This window comes from Coffea arabica, chromosome 7c, assembly GCF_036785885.1.
Source record: "Coffea arabica cultivar ET-39 chromosome 7c, Coffea Arabica ET-39 HiFi, whole genome shotgun sequence".
NCBI classification, from domain to species: Eukaryota; Viridiplantae; Streptophyta; class Magnoliopsida; order Gentianales; family Rubiaceae; genus Coffea; species Coffea arabica.
Window position 1 is genome coordinate 23,226,628 of NC_092322.1, and position 24,132 is coordinate 23,250,759.

General features: G+C 35.1%; 1 protein-coding gene and 1 long non-coding RNA gene across 3 annotated transcripts; both read right to left on the reverse strand.

Annotated features, from left to right (window-relative positions):
- Positions 1–7: 7 nt before the first annotated feature.
- LOC113700048 (uncharacterized) lies at positions 8–5,556 on the reverse strand. Of its 2 annotated transcripts, none has more exons than XR_011817419.1 (2): positions 1,386–5,556; positions 8–554 (listed from the first exon to the last, which is right to left on the reverse strand). It is a non-coding gene; the product is annotated as an uncharacterized lncRNA (long non-coding RNA). The 2 variants fall into 2 exon arrangements; XR_003450514.2 differs by having other exon boundaries at positions 8–587.
- Positions 5,557–7,627: 2,071 nt separating this feature from the next.
- LOC113697766 (large ribosomal subunit protein bL21c) lies at positions 7,628–12,793 on the reverse strand. The gene is made up of 5 exons (XM_027217348.2): positions 12,418–12,793; positions 11,657–11,737; positions 8,392–8,493; positions 8,251–8,325; positions 7,628–7,989 (listed from the first exon to the last, which is right to left on the reverse strand). Exons 1-5 carry the CDS (start codon positions 12,724–12,726, stop codon positions 7,921–7,923), a joined length of 636 nt encoding a protein of 211 aa, XP_027073149.1. The 5' UTR covers positions 12,727–12,793; the 3' UTR covers positions 7,628–7,920.
- Between the last annotated feature and the right edge of the window lie 11,339 nt (positions 12,794–24,132).

Below are 24,132 nucleotides of genomic sequence, written 5' to 3' on the forward strand. Positions count from 1 at the left end.
TAACATGTGGCAAACCCCGTTTATGGGGGACAGATGCTAGTCCTATATTTTATTAATATTAAATTGTAAAAAGATTAGGAGGGGCACATCAACCTTATCTCTAGTACAAGAGAAAAACGGTAAAAAAGGAATAGTACTCCCATAACAATGAATTAGCGCAAATAAAGAAAAGGACTATAGCATGCAATTGAGGAGGAGGCTGAACGCGAGAATTGAGTTTTTGAGCGTCTTGAGCTCGAAGCTGTAACAAATGAATTAGAACCTTTGAATTAACTTCCCACAAACATTGCTAATGCCATGAGATACGCATTTTAAGACCTTCCAATAGAGCCATTGCTCTTCCGTAGCCATGTAACCAAACCGAACCATTCGACCTTGCCTTGCTGTCGAACCAATCCAGCCCCCGTAGCCATGCCATTGGAATTTCACCCAACTTGGAAACGGAGGTATCCACAAAACAGCTTTACAAATAACTTTGCGAGGAGGTTTCGACTGTCAAAAAACTGTCAATAGAGTAGCAAATTGCAGCAACTGAAGTTTGACAGCCTTGGCACCTGATGGACACCGTGCACGCCTTACAAACCATACTATAAGCAATGGAAACAAGCATCTATTATATGGATTTCACGGGGATCTATCCTCGGATAAATTGTGTGCAGGGATGTGATTGCAATTTTATTTAAACGTGGTGCAATTTTATTTATATGACTACTCCAACCTTTGCTGAAATTTCCAAGCTTCCATGATGGATTCAAGATGGAGTTAGGCACATCTATCAAAATAATCCTACTTATGGTCCCAAGGATATATTAATGCTCAAAATTATTGCAGCTGGACCAGATTTTGAAGACTCAAATAGATATGATGCTTTTTCTCATATTAAAGTCATGAAATATGATGACTTGGAGATAAAGTATACCCTCTACGGAAGGAGTATGAATATTTTTCGAAAGAAAAAATACATTATCGAAGAGCACTTGGGTTGAGAATTGTTTTGCAAAATCTAGAAAATACACCCAAGCAAGGATTTCGTACATACAGAGGAAATGGAGCATTTTCTTCTATAATGACTACATATGCTAGAAAGACCCCAGAAGCAGCTATAAATTATTTAAATTGGAAAATACGCTTATTGGAGAGGAAATGGAGCATTTTCTTCTATAATGACTACATATGCTGGAAAGACCCCAGAAGCAGCTATAAATTATTTAAATTGGAAAATATGTTTATTGGAAAGCAGCAGAATAAAATCCAGCAATAAAGCTATCAAAACTTTGTGCAGGATGAGGAAGCATAAAAATAACACGTGTCCAACATGTACTAAAATAGAAGATAAGGACACGGCATCAAGCAATCAGAGTATGGAATAAGACGTAAGCACTTACATCACACTCCCGGAATCCAAAGTATATTGTTCAAGTCCGCAGAATTGAAGAAAGAAGGAGTCCGTGGAAAAATCAATTCACATCCAACATTGAAGTCCGCCAAACATTTATAAATATGCAGACGCCATATGAAGGAAGAGAGAGGGACTTAGAGTTGAAATTAGTGTTAGTAAGGAAAAATTGAGAAAAGCACTAGAGTTCTACTACCGATGGTCTTAAAATTTTCTCTCATGTATAAGAAATAAAGGGAGAGAGAGAGTAGTGTGCTAGGCTATCATCTTGTACCTAACTTTCTTCATTATAAGAGAAACAAGTTTCTTCACATCTTTTCATATTTACATCTGAGTACGCTTAGAGGTAGGAAACGAAACTAAGCTGTGCTGTAAAACTCTGAAGCGGCCCTTAAAGGAAGTCACCCCAGTGGTTGGAGGCTGCAACGCCCAAGTAAGAAGTCCTCAGGGAGGTAGCCGGAGTTTTTGCGGTCGAAAATCAGATCTAAGGTATGGAAGCGTGTTGGACGCATTTCTTTTGTTAATAAGAAATTGTTAAGTCTTGATATGGTTTGCACTCTATTCTCTTATCAAAAAACTTTATGGAAAATATGTCTAATCTTTTTTGTCGCGCCCCATTTTTTGATAAATAAATAAATGGATTTGAAGAATTGTGTTTTGATTTGAAAAAAATGAATTTTTGATTTGAAAGAAAAGTGGGCCTCAATGGGATTTTGAGAATGCGACGATTTGACCCAAAATTATAGTTTAAAAAGGGTTTTTAAAACTAAATACGGAGTCGCCACTTGGTAATGAGTTAAGGTGTACCAAGTTACCTAAAAAATGTATTTTTAAAGAAAAATAGGAAAAAGTAGTGAGAAACCCTTTTTAAACGACTCCTAATCTACGTAAACCAATGAAAAAGGTTCGGGAGTCACATTTGACAAAGGGGAAGGCAAGGATAAAATCCAAGGCACCCCTTTGACCTAGCCAATGCTAGTTGCATGATTTAATCAAAAATTTTCTTGTTTTAACCAAAGAATTTATTACATTTGGATGCACTACATGAATGCAAAAAGAAGGAAAAAATGCAAACCTAAATTCTAAAATGTCTCTTGTAAGGTTTTTGGTCCCAACCACATGAATTGGGGCGGCCAATAAAGGAAAACCTTATAGAGGTCGATTAATGCAAATGATGGCTAAAGTGCAAGTGTGCAAGTGTATAAAAAGGTGAACGTGTGAAATTGTATGAAAAATCCAAGTGTTTGTGTGCAAGTGTATGAAAAGGTGCATGTGTGAAATTTTATGAAAAATCCAAGTGTTTGTGTGCAAGTGTATGAAATATAGTGATAAGTGCATATAGGTGTAATTAAGTGCAATTTTGTGAAGTAGAAACCAAAATTGAACAATAAGGAAAGGAAAAGTAATGAGGAAATGTGAATTGAAAAAGTGATTAAGTGAAAAATTGAGAATGAATGAATCTAAAGGAATGCATCAGGTCGGGTATGGGAATGACTCTTAACTTTTTCGACTTCGATTTTCCCTTTGATTAGAAGGCAAAACTAGCGTGCTAAGGCTATCGAGTAGCCACACTCGCTCGTTTCCCTTATCGGAGGGGACACTCAAGCAAAATGAACCCTATAGCTAGTATGGGATGCAAAACCTAAAATGAGGGGAAAAGGGGTTCGAGGATCATGCCAAATGATAAAACTAAGGAAAATGCGTGATATGTGATGAACAAGTAAATGATGTGCGAATGAAAAGGAAATGGACCTATTGGGTCTAGCGTTGGACTAGCCCTTTCTATGAATTTCTACTAGCATTGGACTAGTGGAAACGGAACAATGAACCACAACTAGCGTTGGACTAGTGTGGTGACGGGAAAGGGGGCCACAACTAGCATTGGACTAGTGTGGTTACGTCCATTCATCCATCACATTCATTCATGACTATAAAAAGCGAGTAGACATGCGAAACACTCATAAACACATAGCACATAACATTTAGCATGCTCGACTAAATGCAAGGCCCTAACAAAGCAAATTGACACTTAACACGTAGGCATGCAACCAAACTAATGAACCTATTACATTCACTAACTGAAAAAAAGGGGAAAAGGAAAAATGGATCAAATTGCTCGCCACAGCCCTATCTATTACAAGCCAAGAGGTGTACACATACCCCATTTAAAAGAATAATTTAATAAAAGCAAGAATGAATGAAATAATGGAACTAAAGAATGGTAATGAAAGCAAATTAGGCATGCGATTCACACTTAGCACATTGGATCACATAGGAGAGACAAAAGGGATAAAAGAAATTATACCTCCCTTGAAATGAAACTCTAATGGAGTGAAATCAACTTATTTACCCTCCAAAATAATAAAGGAGTCAATGTGCCAATTTATTTGACAAATAATCACAAAGGATAAAAATAAACATGAATTTGAATCAATTAAATCATGTCAACAACCCACATTTAAGAAGTCAAGAGAAGAAAGGACTTGATTGCAAAGATTGGCAAAAATTTTGGGGCCAAAATTAAAGAAAAATAAAGTTCAGGGACTCATTTGCAATTGAACCAGGGACTCAATTGAAAGGAATGGAAATGTCAAGGGCCACAGTACAGTTATGGAAAAATGCAGGGGCTGATTTGCAAAATAATTTTCTGGTTTCTTAATGGACCAAACCATTGGGCCATTTTTCCTTATTTACTTGGGCCAAAACCTTCCAGGCCCAATCGAAAATCCAAAACAAAAGGGAATGGGCCATTTTCACTTTTCTTGGGCCAAGATCACTTGGCCCAATCGGAAGTCCAAGGAAAAACAAATGGGCTAGTATATTATTTTGGCCCAAAAAAAAAGCCAACCAAATAGATGGGCCTTGACCCTCTAGCCCAAACACTTATTTCATCAAATCCAACATGGTAAAATTAAATTATATTAAACCACAATTATGACCTAAAACAAGAATTAATTTATCCCAAAAGAGTCACATAAAATAAGCAAACATAGAATTAAGCTCAAGAAAGGCAAAATGGATTTGATTTTTCCTAATTTTGAGGCCACGGTGAACAAGGTGGGAACCTGGGGTGTTCAAATACAACAAAATAGGGATATAAATGAACAAGATTTGGAAGTTACGCAGGCTTTAATGTGGTTTCACCAAAGGACTAGGGCCAATTGCAAAATTTTCAGAAACTTATTCATTCAGGCTTCACTGAAGCTTTCTTCTTCTTATGCAAATGAACGTGAAAACGTTTGGCTTCTTCCCCCTTCCCAACTGGTGGAACGCACAGGTTCTGCCCAGCTTTGGGCTGGCCAGATTTCCTTTTGGACATAAACAGAAAACGCACAAGCTTGATTCTTTTGGTTTGAAATTTCGTTTGGGCATTTCATCAAACAGTGAATGGGCATTAAAATTTTCTCGGTTCTTTGCTCCATCGGTGTTATAATCAGCCCAAAATTATCAACAACAAAAAGATTCTAGCTCAATCAGTCATACAAAGCATGGGTATTCAAAGAAACATGAACAATCAGCATAAAATTGAAACAAAAAATGCTCATAGCAAAACACGATAGACATGCTCTAAAAGCTTCAGAGCTTATGCTTAAATGAAGACTGAATTATAAACGGAGTAATTACCTTACAGTGGCCTCTCACGGTGGCAATTCACGGATGGCAGCGGCGGATTCCGGCGATGGCAGCTCCGGGTTGCAGTGGTTCCTTCAATTTTGGTTTTCTTGATTTCTTCAACTTCGGCCTGTTCCTCTGCCTTTTCCTTTTCATCCGCCAACTATTTTGTCATCAGCCGTCCCTTGTTTTTTCTTGCCGTAGGCTTTTCTTTTTCTTCTGCCTTTTCCTTGCAGCTTGGCTATGTTTTTCTCAGCTTCCTTCCTCAGCTCACCGCCTTCGCTTGCCCCCCTCCGGTTTCTTTTTTTTGCTTCTGTTCTGTTTTTCCCTTTTTGTCCGCCACCCAAAACCCCCCCTTTTCCAAAACTTCGTAGCCGCCCCCTTGTTTCTCCCCCTTTTCCTCTGTTTTGCTCTGTCCTTGTTTTAGTTGCCTCCCCTTCAGCCCGTGCCTCCGTTTTCTTTTTCCAAAAAATCTTAAAACCTCCCAAGTGTCTCTCCCTTGCCACCTAAGTGATGTGTTGTTAAAAAACAAGAAGGGACACTTGTCCCACATGCAAATTTTCACTTGTCAATTTTTCTTTTCTTTTTTCTTTTTCCTTTTTTTTTTTGAAATTTAATATGAAGACCAAAAAAAATAAAATAAAAAAAATAAAAAAAATAAAAAAAAAAATAAAAACCCTAAAATTGAAACAAATCAAGTTATTAAATTAATTGAACAAATAAAGTTAAAAAAAAATCAAAAATTTGGTGTCTACATTTTTAGTACTTTATCAATAAATATTATGCATCTTGAATACAATTTAGAAATAAAAATATCTTTTGAATCAAGAACAGTAAATATAAATATTGTGTTAGCCAACCCAAGCTTAAATTATGTTTCCGCAAATTTGGGCACCGAAATGCTCTGTCGAAGCCGTCGGAGTAGAGTGAAACCAGTACACAATCAAAGATTAAAAACAGGAGTGAGGCTGAAAAGGAATACCAAAAGCTGCACTATAAGCCCTCCAAAAAACGGTGATAACATTTTTGAATCCTTGCTCGTAAAGCCTCGGTTGCTAGTCCTTTTTTCTTTGTTTTTAATTTTTATGGAGAGAAACTATGCATTAGCAGTTAACTTGGTGTAATGCAGCCTTCATCTTAGATATTAATCTTCTTTCACAATCATTATAAAGTTGGTGTTTTTACGCTAGCTAGTTTGGATGCTTGACGTAAAAGTTCGATTTAAGTTTTCAATTATCTTTGTTTACATGGCTTGCAATTCTAGTTTGGATGTGTTAAAAAAATCTTGGATTAAACTCAAATACCTGGCCTGAGGTTGGAGGTATATTTTAAGAAATAAATATCACAAACTTCTCCACATATTTTTGCCACTACCACTTAGTACCCTTGAACTTCTTAAATCTGACCTATTTCACCCAATTCAACGTTTTTTTTTAAATCATATTCAGCTCATAAGACAACATATTTCCATTCTAAAGTTGCTCTTTATGTTCTTTTACTTGCTAATTCAGGGCTGCAAAGATACACCTGCAAATGTCCCACCACATTCTTGATTCCTAGAACCACCACATTCTTGATTCCTAGAAGTAGGGATGTACGCGAGTCGAGCTACTCGCGAGTAGCTCGGTCAACGACTCGGCTCGAACTCGGGTTGACCGAGTTCGAGCCGATTTTCGAGTAGCTCGAATGAAAATCGAGTCGAGTTTCGAGTCCAAATAGCCCAGCTCGAGTCGAGTCGAGTAGCTCGACGAGCTGGAGTTATTTAAATAATATATTTATAATTAAATAATATATATGTATTATAATTATAAAATGACCATTATGGGTATAAGTTATATGAAATTTATAATATATCCTTCTTTATAATAAAATCCTATAATGGCAAAAAAGTAATAACATAATTGTAAAAAGACCTAAAATGAAAAAAATTTTCGAGCCTCGAGTATCGAGTCAAGCCTCGAGCCTAAAGGAAATTTTTCGAGTCGAGTCTCGAGTATCGATTTTTTGGGCTCGAGCTTTGGTGTATATGAGTCGAGTCGAGCTCGAGTATAGCAATACTCGAGTTCGACTCGGCTCGATTACACCCCTACCTAGAAGTACACATCAACGTAAGAGAAGAAATTCCCTTAAACGCTTTGGCTTACAGATTTCCCTTTCTTAAGACTTGGCATTGTGCATTAAGTCTCGTATAGAAAATTTCGGGTTGTGGGCTTGCTCTGGCGAGCCATCAATGGAAGACCACTAGAGTAGAAAAAAAAGAAGTTAAAAGAGTATTTACAGAGGCTACAACCAAGGAAACAGCTCAGTTCTCGCGCATTGCAAACAAGGGAAGAGCTCACTGTTTTAAGGTAAACAAGAAAATTCGGTGATCTTAATATGCAATTATGGACAAAGATCAAATTCCTTGCCGCCAAAGCAATTTTTTTTTTTTACTAAATATCAAAATTACCCTGCTCAAGTCAAATTGGTACCATTTGCAATTGTAAAATGACTTGACCAGGGTAATCTATTTATTTTAGGCAATAAAAGCTCTGGCATTAGAAGTAGAATTCTGGCAATATCATTTGTCATTCAGCAAGGCTGCGTGTGCTGAAGCCCTCTGCAAAACTGCGAAGAATGTGAAATAATTAGACAGTGCCTTTTTTTAACTGAGTTTCTATCGTTGGCTCCGAAAAATTTGAGTCCAACTTGCACTATCACGGTTAAAGATTCCAAACAATATCAGACAATTTACACTACTGTCATTGCTAGAGTAAAGAACCAAACCATGAGAGATCTCCACAAAGGAAGGCCTCACAAGAGTCTGCCTCGTTGTCCTGCCTCAAATAGATTACAGAGTGAATAGGAACTGAAAGAAAAACATATCTGATGAATTCATCCAGCCCAAAACTCAAACTTTGCACAAAACTCATCTATGGAAGTGTTACTGCTGGCGAGTCCTCATAACCAGTGATGCCCATTATCCTTATCCGTGTAATTGGCTGTACACATTAGAACATTGCATTGTCAATAGAGATTTTTCAAGACGAGTTTTAACCTTATGAAAACTTAATTGACCATTCCAATTTTTACTTGTGCATTAGCCACGCTCGCCACAACCCTTTTCAAAATAAAAAGAAACTTGTACCAAATTTATGAACTCCCATATATTTTAAACACTTGAAAGCATTTGTCCTAGATAATGAATTGAATTTCTTGCAATCAACATCTTACCATATTCACCATCATAAAAATCATCATACCTGTCGGTGACCAATATTCCTGCGGTAATTCTTCTTCTTCTTATACTTGAAAACAATGACCTTCTTATCCAGTAGCTGCATGAAAAGGAAGATTAATTAGCTAAAAACTGCTATGAAAGAGAAGAGGACAAAATGCAGTACCTGCTCTTCCACAACAGCATGAACTGCTGCATTAGGCACCACTGGTTTTCCTATGTAAGTGCTTGTTTTAGTTCCAACCAGCAAAACTTTATTCAGAATTATCTGCAAAAAAAAAAGGTCAGGATAAAACTAGTTAGTTCAACCAAAGAACAATTAGATATTAGAACAAAAATTGGAAAAATCTAGGGCATCTGAATTAAGCTACTCTGCAAATCTACTAAGGTAACATAGAAAGAAGAAAAAGCAAAACTTAAAAAAATAAATAAATAGAAGAAATTTCAGATAGAAAATGAAAAAGGAAGCCTAATGACAGGCCAAAATGTCTTGATTGTAAAAAAAGGAAGCTTAATGCAAGACCAAAATATCTTGATCATATGCACAGTCTGCAATCCCCATGTTTTCTCAGTACCAGATTAGTACAACCTGGACCATTTAATGCTTAAGTGATAAAGCTGTATCCATGTAGCTTAGTCAACATGAAGTTCAGTATAACGTGTAACACATGGATGACCAACAGAAAAATAATGGTGACAGAAAGTAGTTATCAAGGAGAGACTTTGAGACTTGTAAGTGCAAGCCAAAAACAACAGGAAGAAAAAGGAAAACATTGTTGATCTGCAAAAGTTGAAAGGCAAATAGTTACTTGGAAGCCAACTCCACATGAAACTCAAAAAGGAAAACAATATGTACTAATCAAGCCTAAAACCAAGTTTGGATTATTGAGAGACATTCACAGTTCCTTGCTTAAGTTGATCTCAGTTTTGATGAAGGTGCTACGGAAAAATACATAATCCGAACTAAAATAGCAGATCGTGGCAGCGAAGCTTAACATGGCAGCACTCAAAAATATTTATGCTATTCACAACCACAATAGCTTATGGATTTAAATTTTCTTCACAAATATGTGGAGGTACTATCACTTGGGCAAATAATACTTCCCAATCAAAGAAAACATGACCAAAGTCTGAATTGTGAATTCCATTTACAACCTGTATGTATTCATTCAAATCAGTCTGGAATATTAAAACAAAAATCAATTGCAAATCACCATGTCTCAATTTCATAATCTGAGTCTTAAATGCTTGATTTAGAAATGGTTCTAAAGACTGAAATGGCTTGTGACTCCCTTCTCAACCTGATGAGTCAAATTACTGGATGGTTTCTCATCTGCAACACATAATTGGAAAATATTAGGACTTCTTAGGTAAGGGTCTTAGCATGCTCAATTTGTTACCCAATATTAAGCACATTTCTGAAGTTCCAAAATACAAAAAACATTGCGCTGATTTAAAAGTTTCTGGTAATGAAGTCCTAGGCTAGCCTCAGATTTAATTAAATTTAGTTGTGCTGATTCATCCACAGTATTACCAATACATCTGCTTTTGCAACCAGCAAAAGTAAGGCAAGACGATCATAAAGGTTTCCACTTATTATTGTTAAAAATGTATAATAGTTCGGTGCAAAAAGTAAAGCACATCAAACCATTGCTACCAAATTCTGACAGAGAACAGTGCATTGCAGGAGGACTCCATGACCAAAGATCTTGGCATAGATAAATGTGCTAGGCTAGTTGTTAGTGCAGAAGGAAAATGCAGATAATTTGGTGCAAAAGTCTTCTCATGTCAATAACAAGGAAAAGAAACTTTGGTTTGAGCAAGGGATTGCAGAATGTGAGTTACATGCCTAAAACTCTCTAAACTCTATTTTCTATTAACAAATACAGTAGAACTTTATAGATAACACAGTAAAGGTGATCCATGGTCCCATAGATTTGATTGCATCTACACTTTTCTAATGTTCTAAAAAATCAGCTTCCCACAAGACTCCAATTAGGAGAAGGAAATAAGTAAAAAGATATATGTTACAAGAGGGCATATAGTTTGTAAAAGTCCATGGAGAAAGTAGGACATGATTTTCTTTGATTTGCACTTTAACAATGGGAAAAAAAAATCCATAATCATTTGCCAGATTGAGTCACGTTTCTTAATAATGCATTTAAATTGACTATTTAGAGCAATTTGATGTCAAATAAAAGAAAATGCTTTCCCAATTAGAGCAATGCACATTTCCTATTGAGGTAGCAATGAACCAAGTATACACAATAGCGTAGATTGGAAAATCACTGTGGACTGAGTCTGCTTAAAATGTGTGTATGTCTCTCTTGCATTATTATTGAAATAATTCATAATCCAGTTTTGAATTCTAGGAAAATCTCCTCGTAATCTCAGATAATGGATAAGCCTTAAAGGACTCCTCAAATTTGGCAACAACAAATGCAGATGATTTACAATTGAAAGAAAACTCACTAAAATGTCAAAAATGCACTTGCACATACCCAAGTTAAAATTATAGGTGGTGCATCTATTTATCCTTGAGTTTAGAACATAGAAGCATACACTGAATTTGACAATTATAATACGCAAACACAGTATAAAATAGTGAAAACAGAATAAAAAGAAACATAAGCATTACACCTAGAGCTCGCTAGGAATCATTGAGTAAAATAACAAACCAGTCTGTTTATAGTATTCTGTACATTATGGTTTTTGACCATATTGAAAAAAGTTCTTGGGCTTTAGAGTTAAAAAACTTTGGTCCAGTGGACTTATTTCCGCATGCGGATTGATAAACGAAACACATCTTTTGATCTCCTGTACTAGATATGCTTTCTGGAAATTCAAGTTACACAAAATTAAAGCAGAAACAAGAAACAGATAAGTAATCAAGCCACAATGATATTGGCCAGATATAAAACCACATTATACAAGAACTTTAAGTTTCAACATGAATGTTAGGATGGCCAAAAGCTCAAAACTTACATACCACCACAAAAACTATGAGAGAGAATTCTGATCATCCAAGTATATCTTACTGAATGTAAACCAGATTAATTGTTACAAAATCTTGTGTAACAAAAACTATCAGCAACTAGCCTCAAAATTTTAAATTTGTTAAGTCTATGGATCATTTATCCCATAAGCAGCTCTTAAATTCCTCCCCATGTCCCCTCTGTTAAGTGTTGCCTGAATCTTTTTCTTCTGCATCTTTGTGATGGCAAAGGAGGGACTGATGGAACAAGAAAGTAGTGAACAAATTTCTTAATCACCACAAAATGATATACCAAGCATGTAGATACTGGTTATACAATTTACTTCAACAAACCAAATACATAGACACTCTACAATAACGGGGTCAAGAACAAGTTATCCGACTGCAAAAAACAAAAAAAATATATAAAATAAAAAATGACAAGCCAAATCCTTACTTTGTCATTCTCTTTTGCACCTTTAAGCCTTTGAGTGTAGATATATCGGCCGGGGATAACAATGTACTGCCGTGATCCAATCTAAACAAGGACAAAGTAAAAAATCAACATCACAAAGAGAAGAGTGAGAGTGTAACCCAGGATGGCCACAAATAGCAATATTTAGAGTTCAAATAATCATTTATGCACTACAGCCAATCCATCAAGCTAGACCATATGAGTTTGTGAATTTGTACTGAGAATGTGAAAATAATTTTTTGGGATCTGATATTCATTGAAATCTGTATAACCATGTGAAACTGGACAATGCCATATGTATCGCAGTGTGAGCCTCAGGAGCAATTATAAACAACGTAAATGCCAAAGTCTACCAGTTTACACAAACAAGCCAAGAACACAACAGAAAACAAGAAAATGGGGGAAAAAAAGCATTCAATTTTAGCAATTCTAGCAATCTATATCCTCAAATGAAGAATTTAACAGATACCATCACACCAAAAAAATTAATAACAAAGGCGGATAAGTCACATTATTATTCACTGACATTGTACATTTTGCTCAATATCTAGTACCATGTTCTGCTTTTACAATTTCCGCCCCACCCACCCCACCGATCAAAACAACCAAAGAACCCAATGCATCATAAAATTGAAGTAAAATTTCATCTGGGATCATCAAAAAATCTCTCCAGAAAGGACAACCAAAAAGAATTCTAATCAAGCATGATGAAAAGAATATAATGGATATTAGTGGGACCTCACCATAACAACGGCAAACACTTCTTCCTTTTTGGGTTGTTGCTGAACTGGGCTTTCAACAATTTCAGTTTCAGGTGGTTCAGTTAAAGAAGGTGCTGCTGCCTCAGTCTCGGAGTATTTGGGAACAAAGGAAGAGGATGGGGTGCCCCTTTTAGAACAAGGTGTGGTGAGTCTGAGGGATGATAGAGAGTGACAGAGGAAAGCAACAGTTTGGGACTGAGAAAGGGGCATTGACGGGGTTGTTGAGGATAGTGCCGGAGCTGCTGCTGATTTTGCTGCAAGAGACGAAGCACAAAGGGAAAGAGTCGCCATTCTCAGTTGGGAGAGAGTTTTGGGCAGCTTTCTTTCTCCCTCTCTTGGTTGGGTTTTGTTCTGAGTGTTTTCTATGACTAGTTCGTTTCTTATCCTATCCGTTATTCGTCAATGTTGAATTCCATTTTTGTCCTTGCTGATAGGGGCGTGCATCTTGACTTGTTTTTTTTTGGGCAACGATAGATGTACTATAATCTAAACTAGCCTAATCTAGGGGGAAGGGGTAAGGGGAGATAGTCAACTAAGACCAGTCACATATTGTGCCAAATTTTGAGGGAGGCACTGACCTCCAGCATCACCAAAGAGGGTGATAACCATTGGACCAAATGGCTAGTGGCGGACGCGCATCTTGACTGGCGACTGAAAAATTGGGTAATCCAAAATTCTGGTGATCCGATTCAAATCATGTCCAAATAAATTAGCAGATATCTGATCTGAATCTTATGTAAATTAGCGGATCCGGATATCCAAATCGTCAGGTTACATGGGATCGCATCCGAATCAAAAAGAAAGTTTTGCAGATCGAATTTTTTTTTTTTCCTCTAACGGCAACATTTTTTTTTTGCAGATCAAATTTGGATATCATTTTTTGTGATCCGGGGATATCTTATCCAATCCGCATTGTATTTTTTAATGTTTTAGATTTTTCTTATACATTAATCCACTAATTTATCATAGTTTTATTTCTTGTTTCTTATTTTAATATCTATGTCCTCTTTCAAAATAGGCTTTTCTTTGCATATGGTGTTAAGTGTTTAAGCATATTGTTATATAATTTGTGGATAAAAAATTGTAGGTGAAATATTAAATCTTATTTGCTTGAATCAAAATAAGAAAAAAAGGAAGCTACTTTACATTGCCAAAAAATATATATATAATTTTGATTAAACCTTTTTTTTGTATGACTAAAAACTAAAATGTAAGTACAAGAAGTCACTTACATGATATTTTTTAAACTTTAATACATTTAAATTTCATATTACTTCTTTCGAGAAACGAAATTTGACTAATTAAACCTAATCCCAGAAGTCAACCCAAAAGCCGACAACTCTTGGATTACTCCCAGAGACTTAACTACCCAAATCCCAACCCCCCAAAGCCGATGTGGGATAGAAACCCCTCATTGGCATACGGATTGTCTGTCCAATCGATTCAATTCGCATAATGCGGATATCCAAATATGAACCAAAAAATGACCTGTCAGATTTTTATGGCTCAGGTCAATATTTTGATTTCTTGGTCGAATGTTCAACCAGTGAACATCCCTACTTGGTGAAACACGGAGATGGGACCTCTTAGCTTCCAATTCTCTCTAGTTGTGTTAAATAATAGAATTTTGGTGTAAACAGATACATTTTTTGGTATGAACGTGAATTATAATTGAGTTGATGTAAAACTTATGATTACATCAAAAATATATTAGTTTATTGAGACAGTACCAATTTACACAACTAAACAAAACCTCAACTGGAAAAGCCTCGAATACGCTGAAACACAATAGAAAGCCAGAAACATGATCAAATCAAACGTGTGGGGAAAAGGAATAAAGGAATTCTCTAAGAAAAACTTTGTAACAGTAGAAAACAATGAGGAAAGAAAGTAAGGGAAACTGGCAAGGAAACTCTTCACAAATTTGTCTAAAATCAAAGGGAATTAGTTTCTACACAAAAAAAAAAAAAAAAAAGTGAGGAAACGATGAAAGGAAATGCTAAATGAAAATTATACAATGAAAAATGTTAATAAGAACACCATTATAAAAGAGTTGAGTCAGATCAACATTTGGCAAATGATGAAAAGCAAGTCTAAAATGGGTCAACTAGTGGACTTTCAATCGGGTAGAATGGTGAAATTGGGTCAATTTAAAAAGAAGAAGGGATAATTTCATAAACCTCTCTTGAGTTATCTAACAATATCACCTTCTATCCCTGAAGTTTTAAAAATATCATTTGCCTCCCTTATTTTCAATCTTTTGTAATATCAACTCAATTCAAAATTAGTTTTTGGAGTGTATAGATAATTGCATTCCAAATTGCCCTTTTTGTTGTGCTTCCTTAATTGTCATGACAAACCAATTTGAAATCCCTCAACATATGAAGATATACCAGTTTAATTCTTTAATGGAAAATTATAAATTTTTATCAAGGTTGGGAGGTCCTTTAACAAAATTTATTTTGTAATTTGGTTAAAAAATATTAAAAATTTAACTTATAAAATAATTTATAAAACATGTAAAAATCGTCCATAATATCGTATAAGTGAAATAACTTTTTCTTTTTGCATCTTGAGAGGATTACAAATTAATTTTTTTAGCCATCTCAAATAAGTTATAAAATACAATTTTGTACACTTTTCCTTTTTTAAACTTCCAAGCCATGAATACGGATAAAAAATGAAAATGCTAAATAATTTATAATATTACTTAAATCCACTCAAAACAGCTTACAAAGAAGGTAAGGTTTCTTTATTTGGTAACTTAAAAGGCACCTAATTAGCATATCAAAAAAATAAATAAATGTGGACCCAACATCAAAGTTTTAAAATCAGCATCAATCCCTTAAGTTGCAACATTTAGTAGAAAAAATCCACCTTTTCACCAAAATAATTGACTCCCTATTATAGCACAAAATAACTGAACCCTAAAAAGGACAAAAAAATTATTTTTCTAGTTTGAAAACATTTTAAATACATTTTTCTTTTTTTTGCAGTTTAAAAAAATTTTGCTTATGGGTTGATATATTTTGTTCCATGATATTTATATCTTCATATTTTTATTTTTGTTTTGAACTTTTGATTAATATCCTTTTTAATTTGTAATAGTAAGGCAATCGAAGGGAAACGTTAGAAAGAAACTCTGTTCTCATTCTTAAAATGAGTATTTGTCACGCCCCGAGCCCGCACGTGCCCGTCACATGACATCCGCCATACTCCCAAGTACCACTCAAGAATACAAGGCTACATTAACTAATTTAACTTTAACAGTACTAAATAAAGTGCGGTACGAATTACATATAAAAGAAAGCCTACGAATATTCAAGACATTCGTACGTTTATTCTCTAATTGAAACGGCGAAACAAAAGTAAATAAGACTAACAACTAGAAGCAGCTAGCTTGCCAACTTCTATTCATCCACAGCTAATAAAAGTTATCCTCAGGGTCTTCTATGTAAACCAATTCATACTCCTCAGAATCTGTAAAATGGTAAGAAGTGGGTTGAGCGACACATCGCTCAGTAGGTAATATCTACCCCTCTGTTGAACCATGCACTCTTGATTTTATAGATACATATATAGATATAATCAAATCATTGCACCTTGTTCACTTCCAAAATCAGGGAGGCACCGTCTATAAAATCATCAGTAGTAAAGAATGACAAGCAATTTAAAAGCATCTAATTGATAATTAAACATGAGAAATCGTAATGTCATAAATCATTTCATCTCAAGTCACAAATCAAGTCATATCAGTTCATGAGTCTCATCTCAGATCAGTTCATAAATCATTCCATATCAACTCGTAAATCATTTCATATTAGCTCATAAATCTTTCCATATTAGCTCATAACAAGTACATGTAATGACCGGCTACTGAGTACTCAATCTAGAGATTAAACCCCTTCTAAATGGGCGACCAATAGATTTCGTGACTATCGATTGATCTCATTTCATTCTTGGGTCAATCGGCCGGACTTTATATCAGGCTAACATGACCTTGCCAATCGGCTAGACTTTATACCAGACTACCATGGCTTCGTCAATCAGCCGGACTCTATACCAGACTACCATGACCTTACCAATCGGCCGGACTTTATACCAGGCTACCATGGCGATTTGACAGGACTATAGTCCCTACCGTCTATTCCATGACTGCTCTGAGTTTTACTTGTCAAAATCCATTTCATATATCATATACATAAATCTTTGCTTCCATAAAGGATTCAGCTCATTTTGTATATAAGAACATATCAAAACATTTCAAATAAATCACATAGTCCATTTTGTATAGTAAAATATAACTTTCATAAATATCCAAGTAAAGCATTTAATCAAACACCTTTCGAGTCAACACAACAAAATAGGATTGAAAACAAGAATTTCATTTTACACATTTGAAATCTCAGAAAGGTAAGTACCACCTACCTTTGTTTAGCTACTCGAGTGGAACTACCTTAGGTCCTTGTACCGTACCTATCAAATGCATGAGTTCTCTAATTAGTTGTTACTTCTTATAGATGCATAAATATACAAACTCCAAATAAGTCGAGGATTCGTGTTTAGCCCATTATATGAACCCTAATATCCTCTTCCTTAAATTGATGATTTCTATTTTTGGAAAGTTTCCTAATTTGGAAAGTTTCTATTTTTAGAAAGTTTTTTAATCGGAATGGCTCTCCTTTTAGTAAGGTTTCCTAATTTAAAAGAGAATAATTACTCATAAGTATGCTTATTATATTGACTACTGTCTTACTATATCAATTTATAATTTATAATTATTCCTTATTATTATTATCATTATTATTAGTGTTATCATCAACATTATTATTTACCGCTATGATTATTATCATTAGTGTTATATTATTAGCATGATTATTATTATTATTATTATTTTAACATTTCGTTTAACAATTTAGAACTTATCTTACCTTGTCTAATTTGGTTTCATACGGCTAAATTACGGTGTTTTAGGTTTCTATTTAAGTATCTTATATGTAATTAACTAAGTATAATTTTACATTACTAACCCTCAATTCTAACAATTATATTAAATTAGATCCTGAATTTTAATACCCACGATAAACTATAATTTATAGTTTTAAAATTTATTTATTAGATACTTACTACATTTTATATTATATTTTGGTCCCTGTATAATTTGCCAAATTTTCTCTGTCCTCAGGTTAAACCCATGGTTGGCCAAAAGGCCAACCAGTTGCCTGACCATGGTCGCCACACTTGCTGGCGGCCATTTGCTTCCATTGGTTGGCCAAAAGGCCAGCCATGGCTTTTACTTGCTGGCGACATCCTCTTCAATTTTTTTTTTTGTGCTTCGGTTTCGACCAACCTTTCCGAATTCTTTCTCTGCCGCCAGAGATGGTGACTCCCCCACTCTTCCCTTTTTGCGTGTCCGCTGCTCTTCTTTCCCCTTTTTTTTTTGTTTTTGTTTTTTCCTCCACCAGATTTGGGCAACCTATTTACTCACAGATTCAAATCTAACACCCCATTCCTACAGATCCACATATGAATCTTCCTAAAATATATATATCTACATATATACAGCAACAATCCATATTCGTAAGATTCCTAGGACAATTAATTTAACTACTAAAACTTAAAAATAGAAATTTTGCGTGACTTCGGGACTTACAGGTTTAGGTGCCTAGTCGTCTGATCGGTTGACGGTGTCGCCTGCTTCTCCTTCTCTATTCTCTGACGGCTCTTACTTTAGGGAGGCAGGCGAAAGAAAGGCAAGGAGGGTGTTATTTTTCTTGCTAGGGTTTCAATAAAATCCTAAACCTAGCACTATCCACTAGTAGGTGGTTTGGATAAGAGTTTTAGTTTATTAGGAACCCTTATCCCATCCTATAGTTATTTTATTTATCTTTCCTAGTAATTTTATCCTTTTTAATTAATTGGGAAAATAATTAATAAAAACAGATGCCAAAAACTGTGGGTTTCACATTCTACCCCCCTTACAAAAAATTTCGTCCTCGAAACTTATGTATCTTGGTAAAAAAGATCGGAATATCTGTTCCGCATGTCTTTTTCTAACTCCCACGTTGCCTTTCGCGGTGTATGGTTCGTCCATTGCACTTTCACGTAAGATATGGTTTTTCTCCTTAGAATTTGATTCTTTCGATCCACGATTCTCAAGGGAACTTCCTCCACTGACAACTTCTCCCTTACCTCGATAGGTTGATCCTCTAAAATATGGCTTGGGTCAGGTACACAATTTCTCAGTTGGAAAGCATGAAAAATATTATGTATACTTGCCAAAGCTGATAGGAGAGCCAATCGATACGCTAGAGATCCAACTCTATTTATTATTTCGTAAGGCCCTACATACCTCAGATTTTACTTGTCACTTCTTCCAATTCTCATCGCTCTCTTGGTAGGAGATACTTTCAAATATACCCTTTTCTCCCGGTTGAAACTCTAAAAGTCTCCTTTTTAAGTCCATCCAACTCTTGTTTCGGTTCTAAGTTACTTTTAATCTTCCCCGAATAATCTTAATTTTCTCTAAAGTTCTTTCCACCAAATTGGGGCCAGTGATCAGCTTCTCACATACTTCATCCCAATATAAGAGATATCTACACTTTCGTCCATACAGTGCTTCAAATAGTGTCATATCTATCCCGCTATGATAGTTATTATTGTACAAAAACTCCATTAATTTCATCAACCTATTCCAACTATCCATAAAGTCTAGTGCACAAGCTCTTAGCATGTTCTCCAATATCTGTACGATTCTTTCCGACTGCCCATCCGTTTAGGGGTGAAAGACGGTATTTAGTCTCAGATCAGTCCTCATAGTCTCTTGGTAGGTCGACCAAAATCTAGACGTGAACCTAGAGTCTCAATCTGACACTATTTTGGCAATCCATTTTAGACCAGATATCACATTCTCTCCCCCTATAAAGGTTTCGTCCTCGAAACCTAAAAGACATAAACATCGAGATTGTGACGACTGGACAAATTTCCTTATATTTTTCTTAAAATCCTCTTTCATTTGGAATTTATTACTTTAGAATAGTCTTACTACTCATTTATCCCACAATAAGTGCAAATAAACATAGAATCACGGGTTTTTCCTTTTGTTTTCAAGTTATCATAAATTAGGGTTTTGCGCCTGTCCGTAGTGCGACTATCTGGTATGAAGTGTGGATCAAATTTGGTGATTAAAAGTGAGTTTTAGATGATATTAAGTGTAGGATTAGAGGTGATAATAATAAGTTAGTGAATTATAAGTTAAAGCCCTGATATACGCGATTTAAGGAAAATCGGCTCGAACTGACGGGTACCGCTCACTACCAATTGACTACACCACTTGACTACCACTTCCTCACCATAAAATATCATTGATATTGGTGCAAAATATCTCCCTCATCCTCAGCCCTCTTAGTCGAAATATTTGACCAAAAAATGCAAGGAAAAGAAAAAAAATTTGAGATGGATTTTGGTTGCGACAAGTGGCAACCATCCCTTAAGTGTTGACCAACCAATTTTCCTCCATATTTATCATAAAAAAACACACAAATTGTCCTCATTTTCTTCCTCCTAGCCGTGAATAAGTGAGAGAGAGAGAGAGAGAGCAAGAGAAAAACAACTTCACTTCATCTTGATTTGCACCATTTGAGTGAAAACAAGTAAAACTAAACTGATTAAACACTAGTTTGGGAGTTTGGGAAGCTTAAGGAACCAAAAATTTCAAGGGGAAGTGGAGAATAACTCTAGCAAGCTTTGTTTTTGAGGTAATATGGCTGACCACTCTTTTCTTTTTCCTTAATCATGTTGGAGTTGCTTAGTAACTTGTATTTGTGGTTGTAATGCTTATATCAAGTGATTTTGGATGGTTGGGGTGATGAATTTGAGTTAGGGTTTGAATGATTCACTTATCATACTTGTTGTATGGGTGGTATATGATGTATATAAGTTGGTATAAGAGGTGGTAGTGATGGTTTCAAGCTAAAAATGAGATTTATACCTTGATTGTAGCAAATTTCCAGAATTGAAGTTAAGGTATACTCTGTTCTGCCTGGTTCTAGTTCACCTTGTTAGAGGCCGAATTTGGCTTAGTCTAAAATGTGAAAGTTGTAGAGAATGATGTTTTATAGTTTTGTGAAAAATTTCAACTCAATCGGAGCACTGTATCTCATGAAAAGACAAAACTACCCCTGAGACTGCCCTAGGTAGAGTCTAGCAGACAGTTTTGACATTGCCTCACGTTGGCTGCATTTTGTCACCTTGATCCGTATCAAACCAGTCTTTTGCCAAAACATGAAACTTTTAGCCCTATGTTTCAGCTGTCCAACACCCCTGAGAACGCCTTAATCAGACTTCGGTATCTTGAGTTATGGCCATTTGAATGTAGTGCAGCTAAATAGCCTGTTGGTAGGAATCCGGTTATGTAAATTGGGAATATGACTTGGATACACTAGAAACTGGACTAAGTGGCTTTCATCAAAGTTGTAGGCCTTTGTCTTAGCTTCGAAACGGTACCAATTGCACACCAATCCAATAAGCGTAGCCTCAGTTATGTCCGTTACGTAAAATGATGTCAAATCTATCCTTTGTTTCTTGACTCAAATTTCATTTCCGCACATGTTCCTAGTTTGGTTTGGTACTTGTATGACCTTGAGCCTATTGAACGGTTATTGAAATGAGATTATTTTGTGTGTAACTTTGGGACTGATTGAGGAAATGAATGAATCCATAAATGGCTGGAAAATAGGTAGATACAAAGGGCGTGCTGCCCAAATTTACACTCGAGAACTAGGTAAGGATTTGAGGACGAGTACCACTTGAACCATCTAGGATATTTGCGTCTTCTTATATACCTAGAATTCGTTGAAAAAATGAAATTTACGACTAATAGAAATACATTTTCTTTGTCACTTCGACTCAAATGGAGATTTCAAAGTTTTACAAGCGAGATAAGTTTTACAAATATTTTACTCATGTTCTTTGGTTCACCTAAACTTTGGATGGTTTAATCGTAATATTTTCCCTTGGTTGTTATTAGGGTTTCTTGGTGAATGAGGGTATTATCCGAAAGGATACTTTGGACGTTATTTTGCTTAAATAGGTGAGTGTTCCTTGTTCGTTATATTTTCCTTGACTTCATGGCTTGTTGTTATGGGTTGATAATGTGTTAAATGCTCTCAATGCTTGCTAAAATGAGTTTTCTCAACGAGTGTATACTTTATCGCACTCGACCTAAATGTATATGAAATTTTCAATGATTCAATGATTGAAACGTTACTTGTGCATGAATGTAAGCCTTTTGGCTGAATTGGGCCCTGCCCTTCATTACCGATCGACTCAAGCTAGAAGCGGACTCGGTCGGGCGATATGGTGACCTTGGGTGAATGTTTGGTATACTCGAGTATTATCTTGTAGTCTGGTGGAGTCCGGCCAAGGTTCGAAAGGGGGTGAAATGAAATGAATGAACGATTAGTAATGCGAATGAGGGGTTTTTATTTACAAAAATGCATTTTCAAATGATTGGAGAAATAAGGGAATCAAAGGAGAATGAATGAATGAATGAATGGCTCCCTGTGAGCACATATCCTTTTAATGAATGTATTATTATCGTTTTGTATTGTAAATGTTTTATGACTTATTGTTTGACTTATTGCTTGATCATCGCTTTCAATGAACTTATTGTTTGATTATTGTTCGGAACGTCATTGAGCTTTTATCTCATTCCTTTAATTTTGTTTTCCTTAACAAGGGAAGGCGAGCAAGGACGAGAGCTCTATATAGGTTAGCCTAGTCTAGCTCTTTGAATTTTTGTAATGGTTCTAGACCTAGCGTTTGGCGGGCTGGTTGTATGAAGAATTAAGAACCTTTGTATATTTGAGTTTGTACTCCCTTTCGAGATAGAAATGTATATAAGTTTCGCTTTAAGTTTTGGATTGTTGCTATACTTATTCTTGTGATTTTATTCCGGTTTTGATTGAGATATGACTGAGTCCCGGCGAGAGTTGGGCAGGCGGTCTGCCGAACCCTTTGGTTCGCCTTAGGGGAAGGTGGAGCTGTCACAGAGATAAGTTAACAAAATTTCCAATGTTCTTGCAATACATCTTGGGAATTATTCCTATAATGTCTAAATTGGATCGATTTCCCTATTTAATTCCATCAAACTTCTGCTGCGCACTCTTATTTTCCGCAATACCTTCCATCTTCATATTTATATAACTCAGATGAACATAATTTCTCTCACAAATCCGGTGTTCTAAATATCGGCTTAGAATACTCCATAGAGATCAACTTATAAGAAGGATTCCATAAACACTAACAGTACCATTTCTTCTTTTGGTCACATATTCTATCCCAACTTACTTATCTACTATCACAAAAAGTGATCATTATCTCAATATATGAGTTCCTGCCCACTGTGTTTGTAATTGGTAACAGAAATCTATTATTTCTCTCAAATCTCAAATCTATCTCATTTCAAATTCCAAAAAAGATCAATAATATTTCAAATAGTATCACACTTATTTCCAGATCCTATAACCTGAGTTGTTATGCCACTAGATGTTATAGGAATCTTATTTCCTTTGGTCATATTTTTTAAACCTAACTCAATTCAGTGTTTGAAATACATAAGTCAACTAACTATACTTCTTACAGCATTAGAATTTAGAGTACAAAGAGAATTTATCAAGAATTATTGTTAGATTTTTCTATACGATAAGGAAAAAAAATATTTTTTTTAGAATACTTTTATCTAAAGCTCTTTTGAGATTGGATGAGTATAAAAAAAAATATTTTGCACAAGATTGTAGGATATAATTATTCAATATAGTTATTCTTTTTTTAATATAGATATATACATATATATTTAGAAACTATATTTACCAAGCAACTGTAAGGTAAAGGTACATAAAAAAATTTTGATTAAAAACTATTTGTGCAAATAAAATTTTAGTTTCACCGTTTATTCATTTTTGGGGAAAAAGTATGTAAAATTATATATTGTAAGAAATTTATAAAATATGTATTGCTTGATCATGATGTAATAATATCAAAACTAATAATATCAGCTAGTTTAATAAATGTCTTGAGCATTAGATCTAATTATCATAAACCTCAAAATAAGTCAACAAAATTCCAAGATCCAACGTGTATTGCTTGCGTTCGATGACATCGTATTGTTGATCATTCATACTTTTGTTGTGCACTCTAATTTCCTCAATATTTTCAGTTTTCTCTATACTAGACTTCAACTAGACATAAGATTATCCATAGATCTGACATCCTAAATGATAAATTTGAAATTTATTATAGAGATCAAAACTTACAAAAAGAACACCATAAATACCCTTTTTTATTATTATTTTTTTGGTAAGTGTCAATCATATCTGGCAGGTGGGCTTGGTTACCTTTTCAACTTAACATATACATATAGTCACCACTTACTTACTAAAAGTAATCATCATCTCAACACTTGAGTTTATTCCAGTAAATTCGTAACCTAAAATTCTAATACCATTAAATGTTATGGAGTCACTTATTTTCTTGTAATCCCTTATCTATTTCATTCCAATTCTCAAAATCACAAATATCTTCAGTATCTTTACACCTACTTCCAACTATTACAACTTGAGCTTTGATACTACTGAAAAGTCACAGCAATCTCTTATTTCTTTTGATCTATTTTTCCATTTTCTTTCAGTTTCCAAC